The 21,978-nt window shown below is 33.1% G+C and overlaps 2 protein-coding genes across 2 annotated transcripts in view; both read left to right on the forward strand.

The window, feature by feature from the left end:
• Positions 1–589: 589 nt before the first annotated feature.
• LOC124539691 (thyrotropin-releasing hormone-degrading ectoenzyme-like) overlaps positions 590–21,978 on the forward strand; it is a 40,273-nt gene continuing 18,884 nt past the window's right edge. The window contains exon 1 of the mRNA XM_047117017.1: positions 590–737. The gene's annotated coding sequence lies outside the window, so the exon portion shown is untranslated. The remainder of the gene's footprint in view (positions 738–21,978) is intronic.
• On the forward strand, positions 10,447–14,008 carry LOC124539689. Its single transcript, XM_047117013.1, has 2 exons — positions 10,447–10,725; positions 11,641–14,008. Exons 1-2 carry the CDS (start codon positions 10,549–10,551, stop codon positions 13,819–13,821), a joined length of 2,358 nt encoding a protein of 785 aa, XP_046972969.1. The 5' UTR covers positions 10,447–10,548; the 3' UTR covers positions 13,822–14,008.

Below are 21,978 nucleotides of genomic sequence, written 5' to 3' on the forward strand. Positions count from 1 at the left end.
ATGAAAGTATCACTTAACCCCATTTACACGATACGACATATACAAATATTAAATAAAATCGCTGACGACTTTTTTGCGATCTTTTTTTAAATTATTTGAACGATAACCTTTATTCGTTGGTTTTTAAATAAAGGCTAATTGAAATGAATATATTGAAATATTGTTTTTTTAGCTAGTAATTTTTAGAATTTCTTAATATTGTTTATAGTATTTTTATAATTCTGACCGTTTGTCCAGAGCAATTCTGCAAATCAGGTAGGATATAAATGAAAAATTTAAAAAGGTGGATTGTTGTACATGAGCATTTTTTTATTTTATTTCATCAAAATCCGTTAAGTCAAATAAAATTTATGACAACTTAAAATTAAAATTTACATAATTAAAGGTAAGTAAAGTCGCGAGGTATGACTCGACTCGAGTCAACAATAAAACCTTAAATATTTGAGTCGATTTGTCCCCTACGTGTCTTCCCTATTAAACGTGACATCGGCAGAATATATTTTCCTCAGCTAGCATAGTAAATACGCGCCAAAAGAGAAAAGAAAAAAAAAGTCATGTACGAAACATTTTAGTGTAGTTTAAAATCTTATCGTGCTCGCAACGTCGTAAGAGTATGAAGTGAACGTATACACGATTCTTTCGGCAACTATTTTGTATTACTATTACATAAAATAAAACAGTCAGTCGACAGTCGGTGTTTGAGTGTCGTTCGAGGAGAACGTCAGCCGACGTCACAAGTAAGTCATAAGACGTATTTAATCACGTAATATTATTACTATTTCCTTATGTATTTATTTGTTTCACTTAAAAAGTAAAATATTCGTACCTATTGATTTTATGTTTAATATAGTATATTTTGTACATATATAATCTTTAAATAAGTAACATATTTCTAGGGAAGGTTTCGAATTTATGATTGATTACATATTTAGCCTCCTATTTTATAAATGATCAATACATAGAATACCAATGTATTTTCGACGATGTCTATTATATATTAAAGTTTAATCATCTCTGTTACGAAACAGCTTAACAGGTTTTTTTATAATTTATAGTGTATTAGGGTAAACCCCCATGGAGTAGGTACCATTACAAAACATTTATTGTGAGTACGGCGTAAATAAATATTTTTGTTGGACAGTCTTTGGTGAATGTTTTTCATAAATTTTGTTTTTAAATGGTAAACTTTCTATTTAAAAAACTGATGAATCTTTTTTTTTGTTATAAGCCTTATTTATTTTATTTAGTTTGTAAGTTACTTAAGTAGTACAAACTTATCCAACGAATATTTATTATTTATATGTTGTTTGAATTTTGTTCTTACAACTGAATTATAAATCAGTTTAATCGATACTCAGAGTAATTACTAAGTATCTCGGTGGTACATTTAAATCCCAACTAATATTAAAAATGTCAAAGTTACTTTGTTACGCTTTCTTATCTAAAACACTAAACCTACACGTATAGTATATTCCAATCTTAGAATGAATGGCGATAATCAAACCGTAGATTTGCGTACTCTATGCGACGTACTAATTTGCTCTGCTATATTGCGCATTACTAACACTCCTTGATTAATATATATTTATTTATTATATAAAAAAATTGCACTTATGTATTTATATCCACTACCAAACTTCCGAACTGTTTCTTTTATGTTCAAAAGTTTTTAGCAAATCCATAATGTATGTCATAGATTATTCAAACTTTCGTACAAATACATTGCCAAGTGTTGTTTATTTGGCTTTAGTTCTATGTGGTTGGAATACACTTTAGCAAAGGTACTTAGGGAACACACACCTGAAAACGCCGTTGGTAAAGAATTTAATATACTATATAATGTAAAAAATACACTCAAAAAGTACTCGTTAAATTGTGAGTCAAGTGTCTTGATAATGGTTTTGAAAGGCTTAATCCGATTACTCAGCGCACACCTTTGGAATTGTCTATTTGACTAGTTTTTAAAATCCATTTTATATTATATAGTAGTTAAGGAACCCAGTAAAAGTTGTATTTTTTATTTCTCTGACGTCACTTTGCTGTATTTTAATCTTATAGTTATATTATATTAAATATGTAAAAAAAAGTGACTTCATCATAAGCCCGGCCAATCAGGAGCGTTTTGTGTCACGTGACAAACGTTTGAAAAAATGCATTTTTATTTATGGATTTTTTAATAAATTAAGTATTATTTTCAATTTTCGTTAGCAAATAACCATTTTTAAACTCATAATATACACTGATTACAGTAATTCTCAATTTATTTTTCGCATTGTCAAAAAGCCTATATATTAGAGTCGTTCCTACTTAATTATTTTCAGTGTGTACAAAATGATTGACCTTTACTAGTTTTGTTAATGCTTAAATAATCATATGCCACGACTATGTACTAGAATTAGACTTAATTTTTTTATTATTTTACGAGTCACTGATTTGACGACCTCCGTGGTCGAGTGGTGTGTACACCGGTTTTCATGGGTATGCCAGAAGTCCCGGGTTCGATTCTCGGCCGAGTCCATGTAGATAATCATTAGTTTTCTACGTTGGTTTTAGTTTAGGTGTTTGTGGTACCGTCGTTACTTCTGATTTTCCATAACACAAGTGCTTCAGCTACTTACATTGGGATCAGAGTAATGTATGTGATGTTGTTTCATATTTATATTTATTTACACTTATCAAATACCCTACCGCCACAGCAATACTTAGTATTGTTCTGTAATTCTGTTCCAGTTGTTAGGATGAGTTAGCCTGTAACACAGGGGACATAACATCTTAGCTCCCAATGTTGGCGGCGTACGGACAGTGTAAGGAATGGCTAATATTTCTTATCAGTCGATTTGACGCAACTGTAGGATTCAAATCTAAATAGTCAACTAATAATTATGTAAATACTATTTGTTTACCGCGGCTTCGCTCGTGTTTTAGGGGTTGGTGGTACGATACCACCGCTAAGCAAAAAAAGTATCCTATGTCCTTCGTTGGAATTCAAGTTTGCTTCATAATAAATTTCATCAAATTCTATTAATTGGTTCGATGAATTGAGCAGAGATGGCCCAGTGGTTAGAACGCGTGCATCTTAACCGATGATTGCGGGTTCAAACCCAGGCAAGCACCGCTGATTCATGTGCTTAATATGTCTTTATAATTTATCTCGTGCTCAGCGGTGAAGGAAAACATCGTGAGGAAACCTGCATGTGACAAATTTCATAGAAATTCTGCCACATGTGTATTCCACCAACCCGCATTGGAACAGCGTGGTGGAATATGTTCCAAACCTTCTCCTCAAATGGAGAGGAGGCCTTTAGCCCAGCAGTGGGAATTTACAGGCTGTTGTTGTTGTTGATGGTTTGATAATGAAAAAGCGACAGACTTTCACTTTTATAATATTACTATAGAAGTATAGATTTTAATAGGTTGTATTTTATATTTAAATTGAATCAAATAAAATATTACACTGTTAATCTAGATTGTTTATTAAGTCTTCGCGCTTAAACCGATGGACTGTTATTTCTTTATATCACCGTTCGATGTGACAAATAAATGGGGTTTACGTTTTGTGAAAACTACAAGAAGTAACAGGAAAAGTTTTATAATATCGCGCGGGTTCAACCGATGTTTTATTATTTATCGAACGGTGAACTCATCGTCAAACGTTCGTTATTTAAATATGGATATTATAAATGTTTAATAATATTTACAATATACATCTACATAAAATATCTTCGTCTTCGTATTTGACGACCTCCATGGTCGAGTGGTGTGTGTGTGTGACACCAATTTTCAAGGGTACGCCACTCTGTGGTCCCGGGTTCGATTCCCGGCCGAGTCCATGTAGATTACCATTAGTTTTCTATGTTGTCTTGTGTCTGGGTGTTTGTGGTACCGTCGTTACTTCTGATATCCATAACACAAGTGCTTCAGCTACTTACATTGGGATCAGAGTAAAGTATGTGATGTTGTCTCATATTTATTATTTATTATTATTATTTCAAAATAACAAAGGTGTATGAAATTACTGTTCAGGCATGACCAATGATATTCTAATAAACAGATATGTTATACCCATACTAAACAACAGAAAAAAGTGTACCGCGCCGGGTACCGTTTATTTTACATTTCGTTACAAGTAAAAATGAAAGCTTGATAAAAACAATAAATAAAAGGGATAACTAGATGTTTTAATTACGCATAACGTATTACTACGTAATTATGATGTATTATAACGTATTACTACGTAAAACGACTACAGGCAAACGTCCCAATTAGGACATTTTCTAGTCTTCACTTTTTGCGCGTTAATAACATAATCTCCTTACTACAACATCATTGTGTTCAGGTAAGACGTACAATATACGCACAAACTTACTTTTTAAATCGCATTTTAAAAATAGTAATTTTTTTTATGATACAGTTCTATGTATTAGCTAGCTGTGCCTGCGACATCTCGTGCAAATTTGCCCTTTGACAAAAAAATGTTCAGTTCGAAAGTTTTTACTATTATTAATTCTGTATTAGGCAGATTTTGTGTTATTAAGTCGTTGCTACAAACAGACAGACAGAGGGAAAAAATTGTAAAAAATGTTATTTGGATATATATCATGTATACATTCATTCATAATATGTTTATTTTAATATTACAAATAACCACTCCATTTTTTTATATGTATATATTTAGATTATGTAGGATTCTTCAGATTTTATGTGAAATCAATACAAAGTTGAAAAAAGCTTTGTACGATCGATAAATAGAAAACTCGTCAGATTGTTTCACGTAGGTTTCATTCGAGTCGAGTGTTTTATTAATCAACTAGCTGTACCCGCGACCTTGTACGGGTTTGAATTAAAGAAAATGTATATTGTAGCCTAAGTTACTCCGTAATATATCAGTTATCTGCCAGTGAAAGTCCCGTCAAAATCGGTTCAGCCGTTCCAGAGATTAGACGGAACAAATAGACAGACCTAAACTAAAATTGTAAAAAATGTTATTTTGGTGTATAAACCGTGTAAACATACATACGCATTGAGTAAAAAAGGGCTATTTTGATATTATAAACAGACACTCCAATTTTATTATATTCTGTATTATGTATAGATGTAACATGATTGTTAAAATAACAGAGGAAACGAAAAAATTAATTGTAAATATTGTTGGTCTCAATTTCATCTATTCCAAAGTTACCATATAGCGGTCAAACGGTCACGTTCCCTTGTCAACGAGACTTCGCCTTGACTACATATTTGCAAGTTTTCCTTACGATCGCTATTATTGTCTGTTTGTTCGTGATAATCCTCAAAAATTTATTTAATAATTTCATATTTCCAAATTACTGTGTAATCTGTATTTTTTTCAGTAAGTCTTTCAAGAGATCGTTATGTACACATATTTTTAGACATATAAGTAAGATACTGTTAATATCCCACTGTTGAAGAAAGACCTCTCCTCTCCTAACTTACTCTACGCTACTCCGTTATGGGTTTGTGGCATTTGGCACTTCACCTGTTACGTGCTGGTTTCACAGTGTTTTCCTTTGAATAAATACAAATTAAGTTCATTCATACTTCAGTTCATATGTAAATTAGGCAATGTTAGTCTCATCATCATCATCATCATGTCGCCCACACCGCATCCGGTGACGGCGACTCCTATAAATTACGCTGGTGGGCTATATGGCTGGCGAATGTTAGTCTACTTCAATAAACATTGTCAGTTTTTAAGATATTTTATTATTCTACGCACAAAACAACGGCAAAAATCACGGGGCACGGATTTTGAATAAATAGTACAACGACTTCTCATTGAAATGTGCTATCTATTTAATTATGTGTTAGAGCAATGAACTCTAACTGGAAACCGTATTTATTTTAAATAATTTATTCAAACTTCAAATTCATATACGAGTGTCAGCAAGGCACGCCTCTCTTTAAATTAAAACGAGCATCAAATTTAGTAATATTAAATATTTTTTCTGCTGTCGTTACTATCAGCTGTCTAACGCACACTTGGACACTGTGTAAGCACGAGCGTCACTCATACTAATGTACGTCTTTGTACAGATAACGATAAATATCTTCGAACGGATAATTCATATGAAATCCTTATACTTATCAAATAATTCGAAATTTACCTATATCTTTATATATACCCGTGAAATGTGAAAATTACCCTGTCTTCACGTTTAGAGGAGAAGACAAGACATAGGCCAAAATGGGGGGTTGACTAGTATACGATAGTAAACGGTAAAAAAAATGTTGATTAATATGGAATCTACATTCAAAAATGAATGAGGCAAGTTTTAATTTTATTTCATTTTATAACCTGCGATCGAAGTTATTAAGTAATTAAAATTACAGAGTATGTCTGTAAAGTATATTTAAATGTTAAAACTCTTTTTTTCTGTTCCTGCAAAAAGGAAAACTGTTAACTTTTTGCTATTTTCTTTCGGTAGAATCTACATTCCGAACCGCTGGTAACTTGACGGTTACCACAGTTGCTAAAAATGACAATTCATGAGTGCTTTTAAAGGTATACTTCAATGAAGTATATTTTGATTTTGATAAAATCAGTTGGGACAAGAACAGTTTACTTGATGATAGGGTATCGTGCTAGTCCTTCTGAATACGTAATACCCACTCATCAGCCTATTCTATTTATTTATTCTACGCCCAACAACAGTATTGTTGTGTTCCGGTTTAAAGGGTGAGTGAGCCAGTATAACTACGGGCACAAGTATGAATTTTTTAAATATACTTATATAATTTGAATTAAAATAATAATATTTAGTACTACATTGATTTTTAAATACTTTGTTTTTAATTAAAATAACATTTAGTATCGGTATTATTAATTCGGTTATCGAATCGTATTGGAGCACTCCCGTGACTTCCTCTCGTGTCGTGGTGTGGCTGGTACTGCCTGGCACGAGAAAAAAACTAAAGAGGATTGAGAATTGGAGGATTTGGAACAGGGAACGAAAAGGGGAACGGTGTTGTGAGATTATTGGTGAAAATTAATTAATTAGTATATAATTAGCGGATATTTAATATTGTATCGATTCATAAATAAATATACTAGCATAATTATATGTTACGTGAGTAGTTTTATTACACAAGGAACATAACATCTTATGTTATCTTAGTTACCACGATGACGATGTACAATCGCCAGAATTTATAGGCGGTGGTGATCACTTATCAGGTGGTCCATTTGCTCCTCCTGCTTACTGTTGTAATGTTTATATTAATTATAAGTTACTCCACGAAACATTCCGTGTGTTTCTATAAATATAATCCTATTCAGAAAAGATTGATCTATGAGTCATAATTTTAAAACAGTCAATAAATATTTACATATGTATATTTTTATGGTTATCTCTGTGACATTATTGACTCATAAATACTGCTTAATTTTTCATGTATTATGTTTAAAATATTTTACTAACGACAAGCCATTTAAAACACATTTTAACCAAAGAGTTTCTTTACCGTGAAGAAGCAATAAAGCGAGATGTGCTTTTTATGGTATAGGTTGGCGGACGAGCATATGGGCCACCTGATGGTAAGTTTTGACCATTACCTATAGACAATGACGCTGTAAGAAATGTTAACTATTCCTGACATCGTCAATGTGCCACCAACCTTGGGAAATTAGATATTATATCCCTTGTGCCTGTATTTACACTATCTAACTCACCCTTCAAACCGGAACACATCAATACTGAGTACTGTTATTTGGCGGTAGAATAACTGATATGTGGTTGGTACCTACCCAGCGGGCCAGGCGGGCAAAGTTTGCTTATGATCATTTAAGAAGTATATTATGTATTGTCTATTCCAATCGAAGTGGAAAAAAATATAAGGACTTAGATTTACGTATTGCATACAATTTGCTAATAACTTAGCTATAGCTATAAAACTAAGCTAAGCTAAGCATAATATATTGTGCAATACTAAGAGTACTAACACTTAATGATTAATGTATCTTTATTTATGATACAACATGACTTTGTATTTTTAAATGTTAAAAAAGAGTAACTACTGAGTTTCTTGCCGGTTCTTCTCGGTAGAATCTACTTTCCGAACCGGTGGTAGCTTCACTTAATTGTAAAATGACGATTCAAAAGTGCTTGTAAAAGCCTACTTGAATAAAGGTTATTATGATTTGATTTGATTTGAACACTTACACTTAACAACTTATACCTATATAACATTTTAAATGAACATGGTTATTTTTATTATTAAAGTTATTACTTCGAGTCGAGTTGGAGTCTCGTGAACAAGACATTCGTAGATAATGTCGAAATATATAAAATACATTGTAAATATCCCGAAATTAATAACTTATACCTACTTTAATTTTATTTCGTAAATTCCGATAAGCGTAATAGATTTTTTTGCAAATCCATAGAGTATATCCATATCGCATAAAGCTGTCATATTTTGTTTATTTGGTTTTTCTCTTATGATTAGAAAAGTTTATATGCGATTTGTTTATTTTTCATCTGTGTATAAGTTCTGTCATATTGACATTTCAACCGACTTGATTTTAAATACATTTCTTATAACAGCAAAATGTTTATCGAAGTGAAAGTGTTTATTTCTTTACGTTTAAACATTTTTATTAGTGTTTTTGTGTAACAGGTAAGTTTATTGATACCTTATGTAAGACGGACGTTTATGTAATTGTAAATTTTGTATTTATCGTCAGTATTACTAGTGGGCGTAAATGTTTATTTATTTAAAGTATATAAAGATACAGAAGGACCTTCATTGAAACGCATTTTATCGAGTAGGAGAATAATTAATAATAATGATAAAGTGAGCTCAGATGGCCCAGTGATACGAACTCGTGCATCTTAACTGATGACTTCGGGTTCAAACCCAGGTAAGCACAACTATATATATATGTGCTTAATTGTGTAATACATCTCGTGCTCGGCGGTGAAGGAAAACATCGCGAGGAAACCTACATGTGTCTAATTTCATCGAAATTCCACGAACCCGCATTGGAACCGTGGTGGAATATGTTCCAAACCCTCTCCTTAATGGGAGAGGAGGCCTTAGCCCAGCAATGGGAAATTTACAGGCTGTTACTTTACTTTTTTACTTTAATGATAAAGTTATATTTTTCGTAAACAAAGTTTTGTAATCATTAATCTTTAAATAATATCCCATATAAAGGAACTGTTAGCTCGTGATAGGAGTGAGACCATGAGTCCAATTGTTCAGAATCTAAATTATTACGCTATTGACGCTTAATTATCAAACATGCTAAATCAATCTTGTAGATATTAAATACTAATGAGCGTTTATTTCTTGAATAAATACATTGGGCTACCTTGATACCATAGCTAGCTTCTCGAGTGTTAGAAAGAGGCCAATCTTTACATAGATGCATCGTTATGTATATAAACAATTGTATACAGATACAGAGTAAAAAAGAACGTAACGCGTATTTATATTCCTTTAAGCTATTCACGATGTTGGCTGAGGTAATACGTTGAGAAGTATTGAAAGTAAAAGGTGTTTTGTAAGTTTTTTTTTCTGTGGGAGGATTTATATTTTATGTACAGTCGAGGTAAGAAAAGGTTCGTCACCTTAAGATCTATTTTCGTGTGCTCAGTATGAGCGATAATCTGCTTTATCGATCGAGAATGAATTGCATCGCAATGATTTCATGTTTAGATTCAAAAGGTACTAACAGTTGATAAAGGAATTATCTTGAAATATGACGAATGTTTTCTTACTCTGACTGTACGTTGTAATTTATTAGTATATTTTTTTTATAATATTATAAGATATTAATTATCACTATTTAATGGTTGGTCAAGAAGTTTGAAAAGACTAATCATAAAAACTAAAGTAGGAAGCTTTACGCATTTTTCACCCCAAGCCATTGTCCTATTAGAAGCATTCGTTCAAAAAAGCACCTAATAAAAAAAAGTTAATATGATAATATAATATTGGACATCACATACATTATTATCATCCCAATGTATGTAGCTATAGCACTTGTGTTATGGAAATCAGAAGTAACGATGGTACCACAAACACCCAGACCCAAGACAACATAGAAAACTAATGAACTTTTCGGCATCGATTCGGTCGGGAATCGAACCCGGGACATCGGAGTAGCGGGGTGGATTTACAAAAACGATGAAAAATCACGTGGAGGTTATAAAAAAAATTATACTGCCAAATATCTTTACTTTTTTTATATTTACAGGCTTTATATGTACTTATTTTATACGGCACTTTAATCCAAACACCTTTAAAGTCAACAGATGATTTTTAACAAAATTAATACATCCATCAAAATCATCACCACCTGGCAAAAAAATGTGACTCTTACAGTTTGCGGTCAAATAAATCGATTACCCCACGTAAGAAGCAGATTTTAATTGACGATATACATTTATCCAATTTGCATCTATATTTAAAAAAAAGTTATAATAATTTCTTCGCAAAATAAATAATTAATAAATAAATAAAAAATTAGCACCGACTTTCGTCAACACCGTCACAGAAACATCAAAGTGGAGGTAGTTACGTATGTATAGCATTTGCGGGGCACGCGATACCCCGACCCGCTTCCTCAGTTCTGAGCAAACTGTGAAAGGAGACGCAAGTCTGCCGAAACGCGGTCCGACACCAAAAATTTTGAGTAAGTGTCCAAAAAAGTTGTGTTTAGCCAAAGTCACGTCATTTCCGTCAAGTTTTACATTCAAGGTAAGTACATTCAATAAGTTTACGATAAATTGTATATAAACTTAGTTATAAGTGGAGATGCCAAAAAGAGTAGCAGTATCCTACTATTATTATTACTTTTCTAGAAAAATCGATGTAACGTCCTAATTGTCATCACCATACGCATCATTACCGTTTATAATTAATGAGCGGTGATGACAACAGGCGTATGGTAATGACGATTTTCTTAATTTGCTTGAAACTTACACTAAGAGTGGAATATGTTCCAAACACTCTCCTTAATCAGAGAGGAGGCCTTAGCCCAGCCCAACATCAAATGTTATTTATTTACTCTTTTAAATTGTTATTATAAAGAATTAGAGTAAGTTATCTATGGTAGGTTTTACTTATAGCGTTTCAAGTTCTCTTTATTCTTATGTTTGGCTTATTTACAAACGGTAACAGTAATAACCTGTAAATTTCCCACTGCTAGGCTAAGGCCTCCTCCGTGATTAAGGAGAGGGTTTGGAACATATTCCACCACGCTGTTGCATCGCGGGTTGGTGGAATGCACATATGGCAGATTTTCGATGAAATTATGCACATGCAGGTTTCCACACAATGTTTTCCTTCACCGCCGAGCGCGAGATGAATTATAAACACAAGTTAATTAAGCACATACATATATATAGGTCCTTTCTTGGTTTTGAACCCGAAACCATCAGTTAAGATGCACCCGTTCTAACCACTGGGCCATCTCAGCTCAACATGCTAACGAACGGTGTATATATCTAAGTTATTTTCTATTTCAAACCGAGAATAGAGTTAGCATCAGTATAAGTTTATAGCAAACTAAGAATGGACTTAGCATCAGCCACCACCATTCGTAATGGTCCCTTCATGTTATACCCTACCCTTAGAATTGTACGCTCTATTAATATGACTGTTTACTTTCAGATCACAAGTATGAGTAAAACAAAAAAAAGCCTAGGAGAAGTTCAGTTAGCAAAACAAAATATAGCTATTAATAAACGTGTAAAATATGCCACCATAAAGCAGGATCCTGAGTTATACAATATTATTAAAGAAAAAGAAAAGAAAAGATATAAATACAGAAAAGAGGCATTAGGTCAGTTCGTATCAATAAATGAAAAAAGTCCAAGAGAGCAGAGAGTACAGCGCAAGAAATGGCGTGAAGCAGCTAAAAGATATCGGGAAAAGAAAAAAAATGAAGCAAAAGATAAGACTATTGAACTAAAACCAATATTGGTGAATCCCGATAATAGTAATGAGACGACTACAAAAGATCATTTAGAACAGGATAATCAGGACCCATTAACAACACCCATCAAGTCAAAATGTAACTGTTCAGTAAAAATTAAAAGAATTCGATATTTAGAATACAATAAACGAAGACAATTGTTAAAAATAATTATGGATTTGAAAAAAGAAAATAAACGATTAACACAAAATATTTATGGGCAAAAACTCAATGAAACCAAAGAAAAATCCAAAAATATTAACTTTAGAAAAAATTTGAAAACACAGAAAACCAAAATGTTACCAGAAACAAAGATCACTAAATTAATAAAAGAGTTTTATGTTGATGATGCAAACAGTACGATATGTCCCGGAAAGAAACAGTATATTACACGATTTAAAACACAAATGCAGAAAAGGACTCTCAAAAGTTCGATAAAAGATTTACACGAGAAATTTATGAAGATTCATAAAATAAGAGTGAGCTACTGTACGTTTTGGAAATGTCGTCCATTCTGGGTATTGCCAGCCACTGCGGCGCAAAGAGACACATGCATGTGTGAAGTACATGCTAATATTGATCTCAAGCTGGAATCTTTATTTAAGGTGGGAATCATTAGAGAGAAGAATCATCACGAATTGCTGGAAAGTCTTTGTTGTTCAAGATATGCAGAGAAATGTCTTAAAAGAGAATGCGGTCTCTGCAAACGCAAGAATATTCAATTCAATGAGTTCTCTAATGATGCTGAGATAGTTTTTTATAAATGGATACGATCCCGAGAGTTAATTTCAACAAAAAAAGGTCCTAAAACTATCACTATCACCAAGAAAGACGAAATTAAAGCAAAACCTCTCGAAGTTATCAATGAGTTGGGTACAGATATGAAGTCATTTTTCGAGCACTGTTACTTAATCTATACACAATATAGTGAATTGAAAGAATTAAAAAATTCTTTGACTGTTAATTCTGCTGTCATACATGTCGACTTTTCGGAAAATTATAGAATGAAAGCAGCTAGTGAAGTTCAGTCATTACATTTTGGCGGGAGCCGCAAAGAAATTGTCCTCCATACTGCCGTTATTTATGCTTTTGATTTTCATAGCAGTGATATAAAACCAACATCAGTCTGCACCGTCAGCGAATGTCTAAGACATGACGCTCCATCAATATGGGCACATCTTTTACCTCTGATAAAAGAAAGTATAAAAATTAATCCATTTCTAGACACACTTCATTTCCAATCAGATTCGCCTACATCACAATATAGAAATAAGTACATGTTTTTTATATTATCACAATTTTGCCAAGATTTCCCACAAATTACAACAGTCACATGGAATTACACTGAAGCTGGCCACGGAAAAGGAGCCGCAGATGGGGTGGGGGCTGTAGTCAAGAGGACAGCTGATTTTCTAGTGAATCATGGCACAGACATTACTAGTATTGATAAATTTATGACTGTCTTGCAAACACACACCAATGTAACAGTTATTGCTGTAAACGAAACTGACGTGCGGATGAGAGAACAGAAAATACCCAGTAAACTTGATACATTTAAGGGTACTCTGAAAGTACATCAGGTCCTGTGGCAACTTCACTGTGATAGGTTAACTTTGAGATCATCTAGCTGCTTCAAATGTACATGTGGCCAGATATGTGATCATGGAAAACATTTAGGTTTTATAAAAATACCACATTCAGCCGCAATAACCATAAATCAGGACGAAGACAGAGATCATGTCACTATATTAGCAACAACAAAGCGTCGAACTCTTTGTAACGTTACCAATTTACAAACTAATCAAAAAGTACTTGTAGCAGGGCCTTCAAATATAAAAATACTCTCCAACAAATTAATCCAAATACAAAAAAAATAGTCCGAAATTTTATGGCTGCATGCAGGTAGATTAGTAAGTGTGAGAAGATTGCGAAATTATGAAAAAAAAAACATCTAAAGGACTATTGATTAAGTAAATGAGTAAAAACTGAGAAATTTGATGATTACGTGATAATAATTAAGAATAAAATACCTAATTACGGAAAGGTAAAGACATTAAATATAATTTTACCTCCATAAGACTGATTACCAAAAAAAAAAACAAATTAAATCTCAATTAATATAAAAATATAATAAGTTGATTTAAGAAAAAAATGTTTAAGTACCTACTAAGTTTAATACTTTATATTTTAGACTGTTTTGTATTTATTTGTTGTTGATTAATCATTAATAAAGTTGATTTCCTTAAAACTTGTCATTTAATAGTGAATTCATGTATAAAGTGTCATCACCATACACTTAAGATCATCACCATCCATGTGTAAATCATCGCCATACCACAGTCGTCAACACCATCTCACCTCTTTTTATTTAAATGCTAATATTTTCCGATTTAGGCGATAAAAATTAGTCTAATCACATTTTAGGAGAATTTTAGTTATTCTACGATTGTTTTATCTAGTTTTACAAGCATTCCAACGTGATTTCAATTTTTTTAATTTTTTACTTGAGGAAATTTTTCTTGTGTAAATCCACCCAGCGTACTCATGAAAACCATTTAGACGATTAGTTTTTACTGTTCACAATAAATACATCTTGCTAATTAACAATATCCCACGTATAACTAGTTGTATACCATATGTTCTTTTTTAGAAAAGATACTTCTCAATTTTTTTCAAATATTTTCATAAATAAATAAACGAGGCCTCCTTATACACATAATACGCATAAACGACCCTCGAGGCCAGAGGCGCCGAACTTAATTGACTAACGGGTCGGATTTTAATGCGGTTTTCTTTTAGAGGCAGAGTGATTCGAGAGGAAGGTTTTTGTATATAATACATGGACAACGGTTTTTCAAGCCCATCTGGGCTTATCAATTGTTCGGTAATCGCCAATATGAGGATCTCCGTGGTCGAGTGGTGCGTACACCGGTTTTCATGAGTACGCCATTCCGAGGTCCTGGGTTCTATTCGTGACCGAAACGATGTAGAAAAAGATTAGTTTTCTACGTTGTCTTGGCTCTGGGTGTTTGTCTTACCGTCGTTATTTTTGACTTAATGTTGTCTTAAATTTTCGCGATTATTACACATTGAAATAAAACTAGTTATAACTAGTATACTATAATATATTAACTATAATATACTTTTGACTTTCCACAACTAGATTAGATTAGAGTATTGTATGTGATGTTGTCGAATATAAAAAAAAAAGATTCTGTTCTTATTTGGTCTATGAATAAGACATATTGGATCACATGGTTTGTGTGTTGTATTGTTTTTTGACGTTGAAAATGGTTCACTTGCAAGACTGTAGGTGATTGTTCGTTTGTCTTTGTAAGATATGTTTAATATGTGTTTTATTGAAATAAGACTATGAATATAATAATGAAAAGAATTGAAAGCAATGCCCTGTATTGTTAGCAATTGAAAGCAATGCGCGTTTTTGCTTTAAATTAATATACATAATATGTATTTCTAAAAATAACATATTTTTATCGTCAATTATCGAGCGATCATTGTTTTATACTATACTAGCAAAGGGCTTCGCACAGGTGCAACACTGATACTAAATACTTATACTACAGAATTTGTTTATTAACATCACATGGATGGAGCTGAGATGGCCCAGTGCTTGATTTGTATTTATCATTTTCCATCATGAGGAAACCTTCATGTGTTTAATTTTATCGAAATTCTGACATGTGTCAGAATTCCACCAAGCCGCATTGGAACAGCGTGGTAGAATATATTCCAAACCTTCTCTTGTTACTATTACTAAGACATCACATTAGAAACTTCTAAAATTATCAGTGTTTATATATTGTGCATGTACTATATACAAAAACTTTAATCTCGAATCACTCTATCAAATGTAACAAAAATCAAATCAAAACCCGTTGCGTAAATTTAAAGATCTAAGAATACATAGGGACAGACAGAGGTAAGCGTCTTTGTTTTATACTATGTAATGATGATAATGAAATAATGTATAATTATAATGACAATGATGTCTAGTAAACTTATTTTCGTGTATTGCGGTCCACAAAAAGTGACCCCAGCGATGTATGCGACCCATTTGGAGACACCCCTGAATAAAGACAGCGACTTTTACCGCATGACTGACGTTGCCTTGACTCGGGAAATCACTGCTAATGAGCTAACGCAGGAAAGAGTGTCATGGTCAAATGTTCGCTGGAGAAAACTACCATTTACTTTTGCACCTACGAGCTAGTGTTTTTATGTGTTTTTTATGACTTTGTCCCTAACAAAGACGGAAAAGTCATGTGATGGATGAGTCGAGATGGCCCAGTGGTTAGAACGCGTGCATCTTAACCGATGATTGCAGGTTCAAACCCGTGCAAGCACCTCTGAACGGCACCCATCACACTCGGTGGTGAAGCAAAATATAGTTAGGAAACCTGCATGTGTCTAATTTCGTAGAAATTCTGCCACATGTGTATTTCACAGACCCGCATTGGTACAGGAGACCTTAGCCCAGCTGTGGGAAATTTACAGGCTGTTGGTGTATTATAGTTTGTTTGATAGTAAGTTCACAATGATAATGGTACTGTAAGGAATATTATTTATTCCATACATCCCCAATGCACCACCAACCTTGGTAACTGGGACGTTACCTCCCTAGTGTCTGGAGTTACACTGGCTCACCCATCCTTCAAACCACAACACAAGAGTACCCAGTACTGCAGTATTCCGGCTTAGATAGATAGCTTAGATATAATATTAATATTAGTGATATTCAATAAATCGATAAAATATTTCATATCGTCTATGTAGTACTTGAGTATTTAATATATTTGATTTATTATATTAATATAATAAAGTAGGAAATAGATAGTAGATTTCGTCAATAATATGGAAAAAAATAATTATCATTAACTGATAAATGCTAATCATTGCTAAATATAAATGTAAGTTTATGAATAAGCTTTTTAGGGTTTCGTAATTATAGAGTAAAACGAGAATAACTTACTTAGACTCAGTTGTCCGTGAGTCATCAGACTGTATCTAACGAAGCTTTGAAATAGTTGGAAACTTAAATTTTATATAGAATAAAAAATTAATACTAAAAAACAGAGTACAATAAATATTTAAAGGGGCTCCTATGTAACAAACGTGATTTTTTTCGATATTTTTAACAGCGTTAAGAATGCAATGCTTAAGCTCAATCGTTCTGGTTTGAAATAATTCGCAAGATTACGAGTAATTAAAGGTAATAAGAAGCTTAGCAAAAATGAATGGCTTAATAATAATAATAAATAAATGCACACGAAACTAAAAGCAAGGCTTTAATAAGTAAGGAAAATGTAATGTTTTCACGCATTTTTAGGCGCGAGGTAAAACGATAAATAAATGAAAGTTTTAAAGTCATTTTTAATTTAAGAGTTAGTGGCTCCCAAAAGCAGTGTATAACGTACTTATACTATACTATAGAAATGTGTACTTACTCTCCTTTTAAAGAGAAGGCCTCTTTAAAACGAGAGTAGGCCGGAGCTTATTTCGCCACGCTTGTCTATCGCGGTGTGACGGATACAAATCTAACACAAGTTTCTTTGACGATATGAAACTTGAAAAATAATGTCGGGATTCGAATCTCGATCTTTGTTTATCTCTGCGTTTCATCCACTGCGCCGTAAGTGATGGAATGAGTACAATGATTTCGTAGTTGATAAAAACAAGAAAGAAAGTACGGTTCGTGTCCTATAAGACACAGTTGAAACTGGTTAGTACCAGATTAAGGCGGCACCATGCGGTTCACATTTCTCCCATTCTGTTGACTTGATATACTTATTAATTATTTTTTATTATATATGATATATTAATTTAATTAATTGTATTTAACTAACATCACTTTGTATTTTTTAAATGTTAAATGTTAAAAAAGAGTAACTACTGAGTTTCTTGCCGGTCTTCTCGGTAGAATCTACTTTCCGAACCGGTGGTAGCTTCGCTTAATTGTAAAATGACGATGAAAATGTTGTAAAGTACTTGTAAAAGCCTACTTAAATAAAGTTTATTTTGATTGATTGATACATGTGACCACGTGTTTTACGGTTCAATCAAAATCTTAAGTTACTAACGTAAACTTAAACGTAATTTCACCATATCGAGTAACGGAGCAAATAACATCAAATGACAAAAATATAACTTACTAGCTGTGCCCGCGACATTGTAAGCGTTTTAATTTAACAAAAAAAAGTTATTGTAGCCTAATTTACTCATTATATCATTATCTGCTAGTGAAAGTCCCGTCAAAATCGGACCAGCCGTTCCAGAGATTAGCCGGAACAAACAGACAGACAAAAATTGTAAAAAATGTTATTATGTTATATGTACCGTGTATACATACAGACACTCCAATTTTTTTATATATATAAATAAATAAATAAATATGAGACAACATCACATACATTACTCTGATCCCAATGTAAGTAGCTGAAGCACTTGTGTTATGGAAATCAGAAGTAACGACGGCACCACAAACACCCAGACCCAAGACAACATAGAAAACTAATGGTAATCTACATCGACTCGGCCGGGAATCGAACCCGGGACCTCAGAGTGGCGTACCCATGAAAACCGGTGTACACACCACTCGACCATGGAGGTCGTCAATATAGATTAGAAGTCTAAAAAATCAAATAATTGTTAAGTCTGGATTAGTTTTATTCCATTCCAAAGGCATTCGTTTTATTCCCAAGATTTGTAATCCTTTAAAATTATCAGAAAAGTTTTGTAACCTTACAAATATACAGCTTGCCTTTGTATTTACAAACAACAACAACAACAACAGCCTGTAAATTACCACTGCTGGGCTAAATGCCTCCTCTCCCTTTAAGGAGAAGGTTTGGAACATATTCCACCACGCTGTTCCAATGCGGGTTGGTGGAATACATATGTGGCAGAATTTCTATGAAATTTGTCACATGCAGGTTTCCTCACGATGTTTTCCTTCACCGCTGAGCACGAGATGAATCAGCGGTGCTTGCCTGGGTTTGAACCCGCAATCATCGGTTAAGATGCACGCGTTCTTACCACTGGGCCGTCTCGACTCTCGCCTTCGTATTTGATTTGTGTATATTTTATAGCTGCCTTAAGTGTTGCTTCATTTATACATAACATGTATATGTATATAACATATATAATTACTAGCTATAAAAGGTTGTTAGATGTAGGTTTAGCATATAATAAGTAGGTTAAGTATTCACATAAGGAAAATTTATCTCGATAAATAAGTAATAGTTTATGTTTTCTGCAAAAGTCAATATTGTTTATATGTTATTATTATTTGTAGGATTTTAATACAGTGTCAATGTCATGATATTAAATTAATGTATTATAGAGAAACGTGAACGCCATATATATGACGACCTCCGTGGTCGAATGATGTGTACGCCGGGTTCGATTCCCGGCCGAGTCGATGTAGTTTATCATCAGTTTTCTATGTTGTCTTGGGTCTGGGTATTTGTGGTACCGTCGTTACTTCCGATTTTCTTGAGATCAGATTAATGTATGTGATGTTGTCTCATATTAATTATTATAAATTTATATACCTATGGAAGATATAACAACACACACAGTCATATCAATTCTAGACCCGTTTATATAACTTTTGTGTGTGTGTGTGTGTGACTGGATCGTCTGAGCGATTTAATTAATAGTTAGTTTAATAGCAATAGTCATAAAAACACTTTTTTTAAATATTATTATTAAATTACTTCAAAATAATAATCTGAGGAAATAAATCATATCTTAAATTCGACCCTTGAAATAATTTCATCCCATAGTTTCGTTCGCTATCTGATTATTCTTTCTTCAAATTGATCTGGGACTTAAGAATAAGCCGAATCAGTTCATGCACAGGACACTCTGGTAAAAATCCTTAAAAAAGCAAGTGAACCGTATTGAGAGCCTTTGATATTAGAAATTGTCGTCATAGAGTTCAATGCAAATTTCGAAATCAATTTACAATTGTTTTCAAAAATTCGGTCACGTTAAAATAAGATAATGAAAATTATCTATACTTCTAAACTATAATATTACGCGACCCGACCAAACCAATGAAGCGAATTTGATAAAATTTGTTGTGAAACTAGCTTGAACTCCGAGGAAGGTCATACTCTCTTTACCTAATTCATGACAAACAGCCCACTAAAATGACAATCTACTAAAACTAACACGATTTGTGACAACAAGTACATAATAAAATATAACAACAGCACGAATAGGATATCCGGAAAAATTGTAAGAAAAATAACAAATTAATAGTAGCAATTTCTTTAGATCTCGAACTGTATCGGTCACTCACCAGTCTTTCTACCAAACGTGTGCAAAGTTGGAGAGCAACGGCGTTACTAATAAAAACGTTGAAAAAGGCAAAGATTAACTTATCAATTAGCTCACGTTGTTCTGATGCATGTGTAAATTTTTCCAAAATCAAAATCAAAATAAACTTCATTCAAGTGGGTTTTTTACAAGCACTTTTGAATCGTCATTTAACAATTATGTGAAGCTACTACCAGTTGGGAAGTAGATTCTACCGAGAAGAACCGGCAAAAAACTCATTACTATTTTTCAACATTTAAAAATTACAGTCATGTTAGTTAATACAATTATTTAAAATAATATATTTTGCCTGGAAGTCAAAAGGTTCCAACTCATAAATCATAGCAAGCACAAAACGATTTACGATACCTACCTCATTCAAACGCATCCCCCCAAACAAAACAACAAACAACAGCCTGTAAATTCCCACTGCTGGGCTAAAGGCCTCCTCTCCCTTTGAGGAGAAGGTTTGGAACCTATCCCACCACGCTATTCCTTGTGGAATACACATGTGGCAGAATTTCTATGAAATTAAGATAAAAAGAAGCCTCAGTGATACGCCAACGATAGTTCCTGTTTCTAATTAAAATTAACACATGCATTTGAAGTACGAAGTTATTGAAATACAATGCGGGGTCTGTATCGCAATTATAGTATTAACATAATAAATTCGCATAACTAGGTTAGTATTGATGATTTAAAATTCTATAATATAAAGTGTTTTTACACTGAGGTAATTATTGAAATTATTGAGGTATTTATTTATCATTGGCTGCATAATATAGCTGTCGTCAGTGGATTTCGAAGTCTTTTATGTCTTTCCTTGGGATTCAAGTTTGCTTTGTACCAATTTTTTATCAAATTTACAAACAGACAGATGGACAGATTCACTCTCGCATTTATAATATCAGTATGGATATTGATAGACTTGCGGAGAAATATGTTTTATCTTAAAATGCATTTAATTCTTTTTTTTTGTATTTAGCATTAGCGTATTCAATAAACAAGGTGATTCAAGAAAATATATAAGTAGAATACATCCACATTATAGTAGAGAAAAGTGGAGAATACTAATCAAAAATAGGGAGATTAGGAAATAGATACAATCATTATAACTACACACTTAAAAACTAGTAAAACGCCGTTAAGTTTAACCACCACCATCTAGGTGTCCGAAAATCCATAGCCATTAATTTTTAAGTCATTCTTTCGCTAGCAGTTTATCCGAACCAATACAACATAGGAACCTTCAAGGAAAGACCATACTAATTTCCGTAAAAAAGTGCCGGTCTTGTGTATGTGTGAAAACATACAAAACCCGCTGTGGTTGCAGATGGCCATAGTTGTTGGTATGCACTTTCCATCAGATGAGCCTCTTGCTCGTTTGCTAACTATAGCATTACAAGAAAACATTGACTCCCCATCAGATATGTCCTGGAGGAAAAAAGTAAATTAAATTAAAGTAAGCCTGTAAATTTCCCACTGCTGGGCTAAGGTGTTCTTTCTTGCATGTGCTAAGGTTGGCTGGTAGATAAGGCTATATAGCTTTAAGCCCGCCTTTTGCTCAATTTATTTTTTGTTAAATAGTTGTGCAATAAAGTTTAAATAAATAAATAAATAAATAAGGCCTCCTCTCACATTAAGGAAAGAATTTGGAACATATTCCACCACGCCGTTCTAATGCGGGTTGG

This window comes from Vanessa cardui, chromosome 23, assembly GCF_905220365.1.
Source record: "Vanessa cardui chromosome 23, ilVanCard2.1, whole genome shotgun sequence".
Taxonomy (NCBI): domain Eukaryota; kingdom Metazoa; phylum Arthropoda; class Insecta; order Lepidoptera; family Nymphalidae; genus Vanessa; species Vanessa cardui.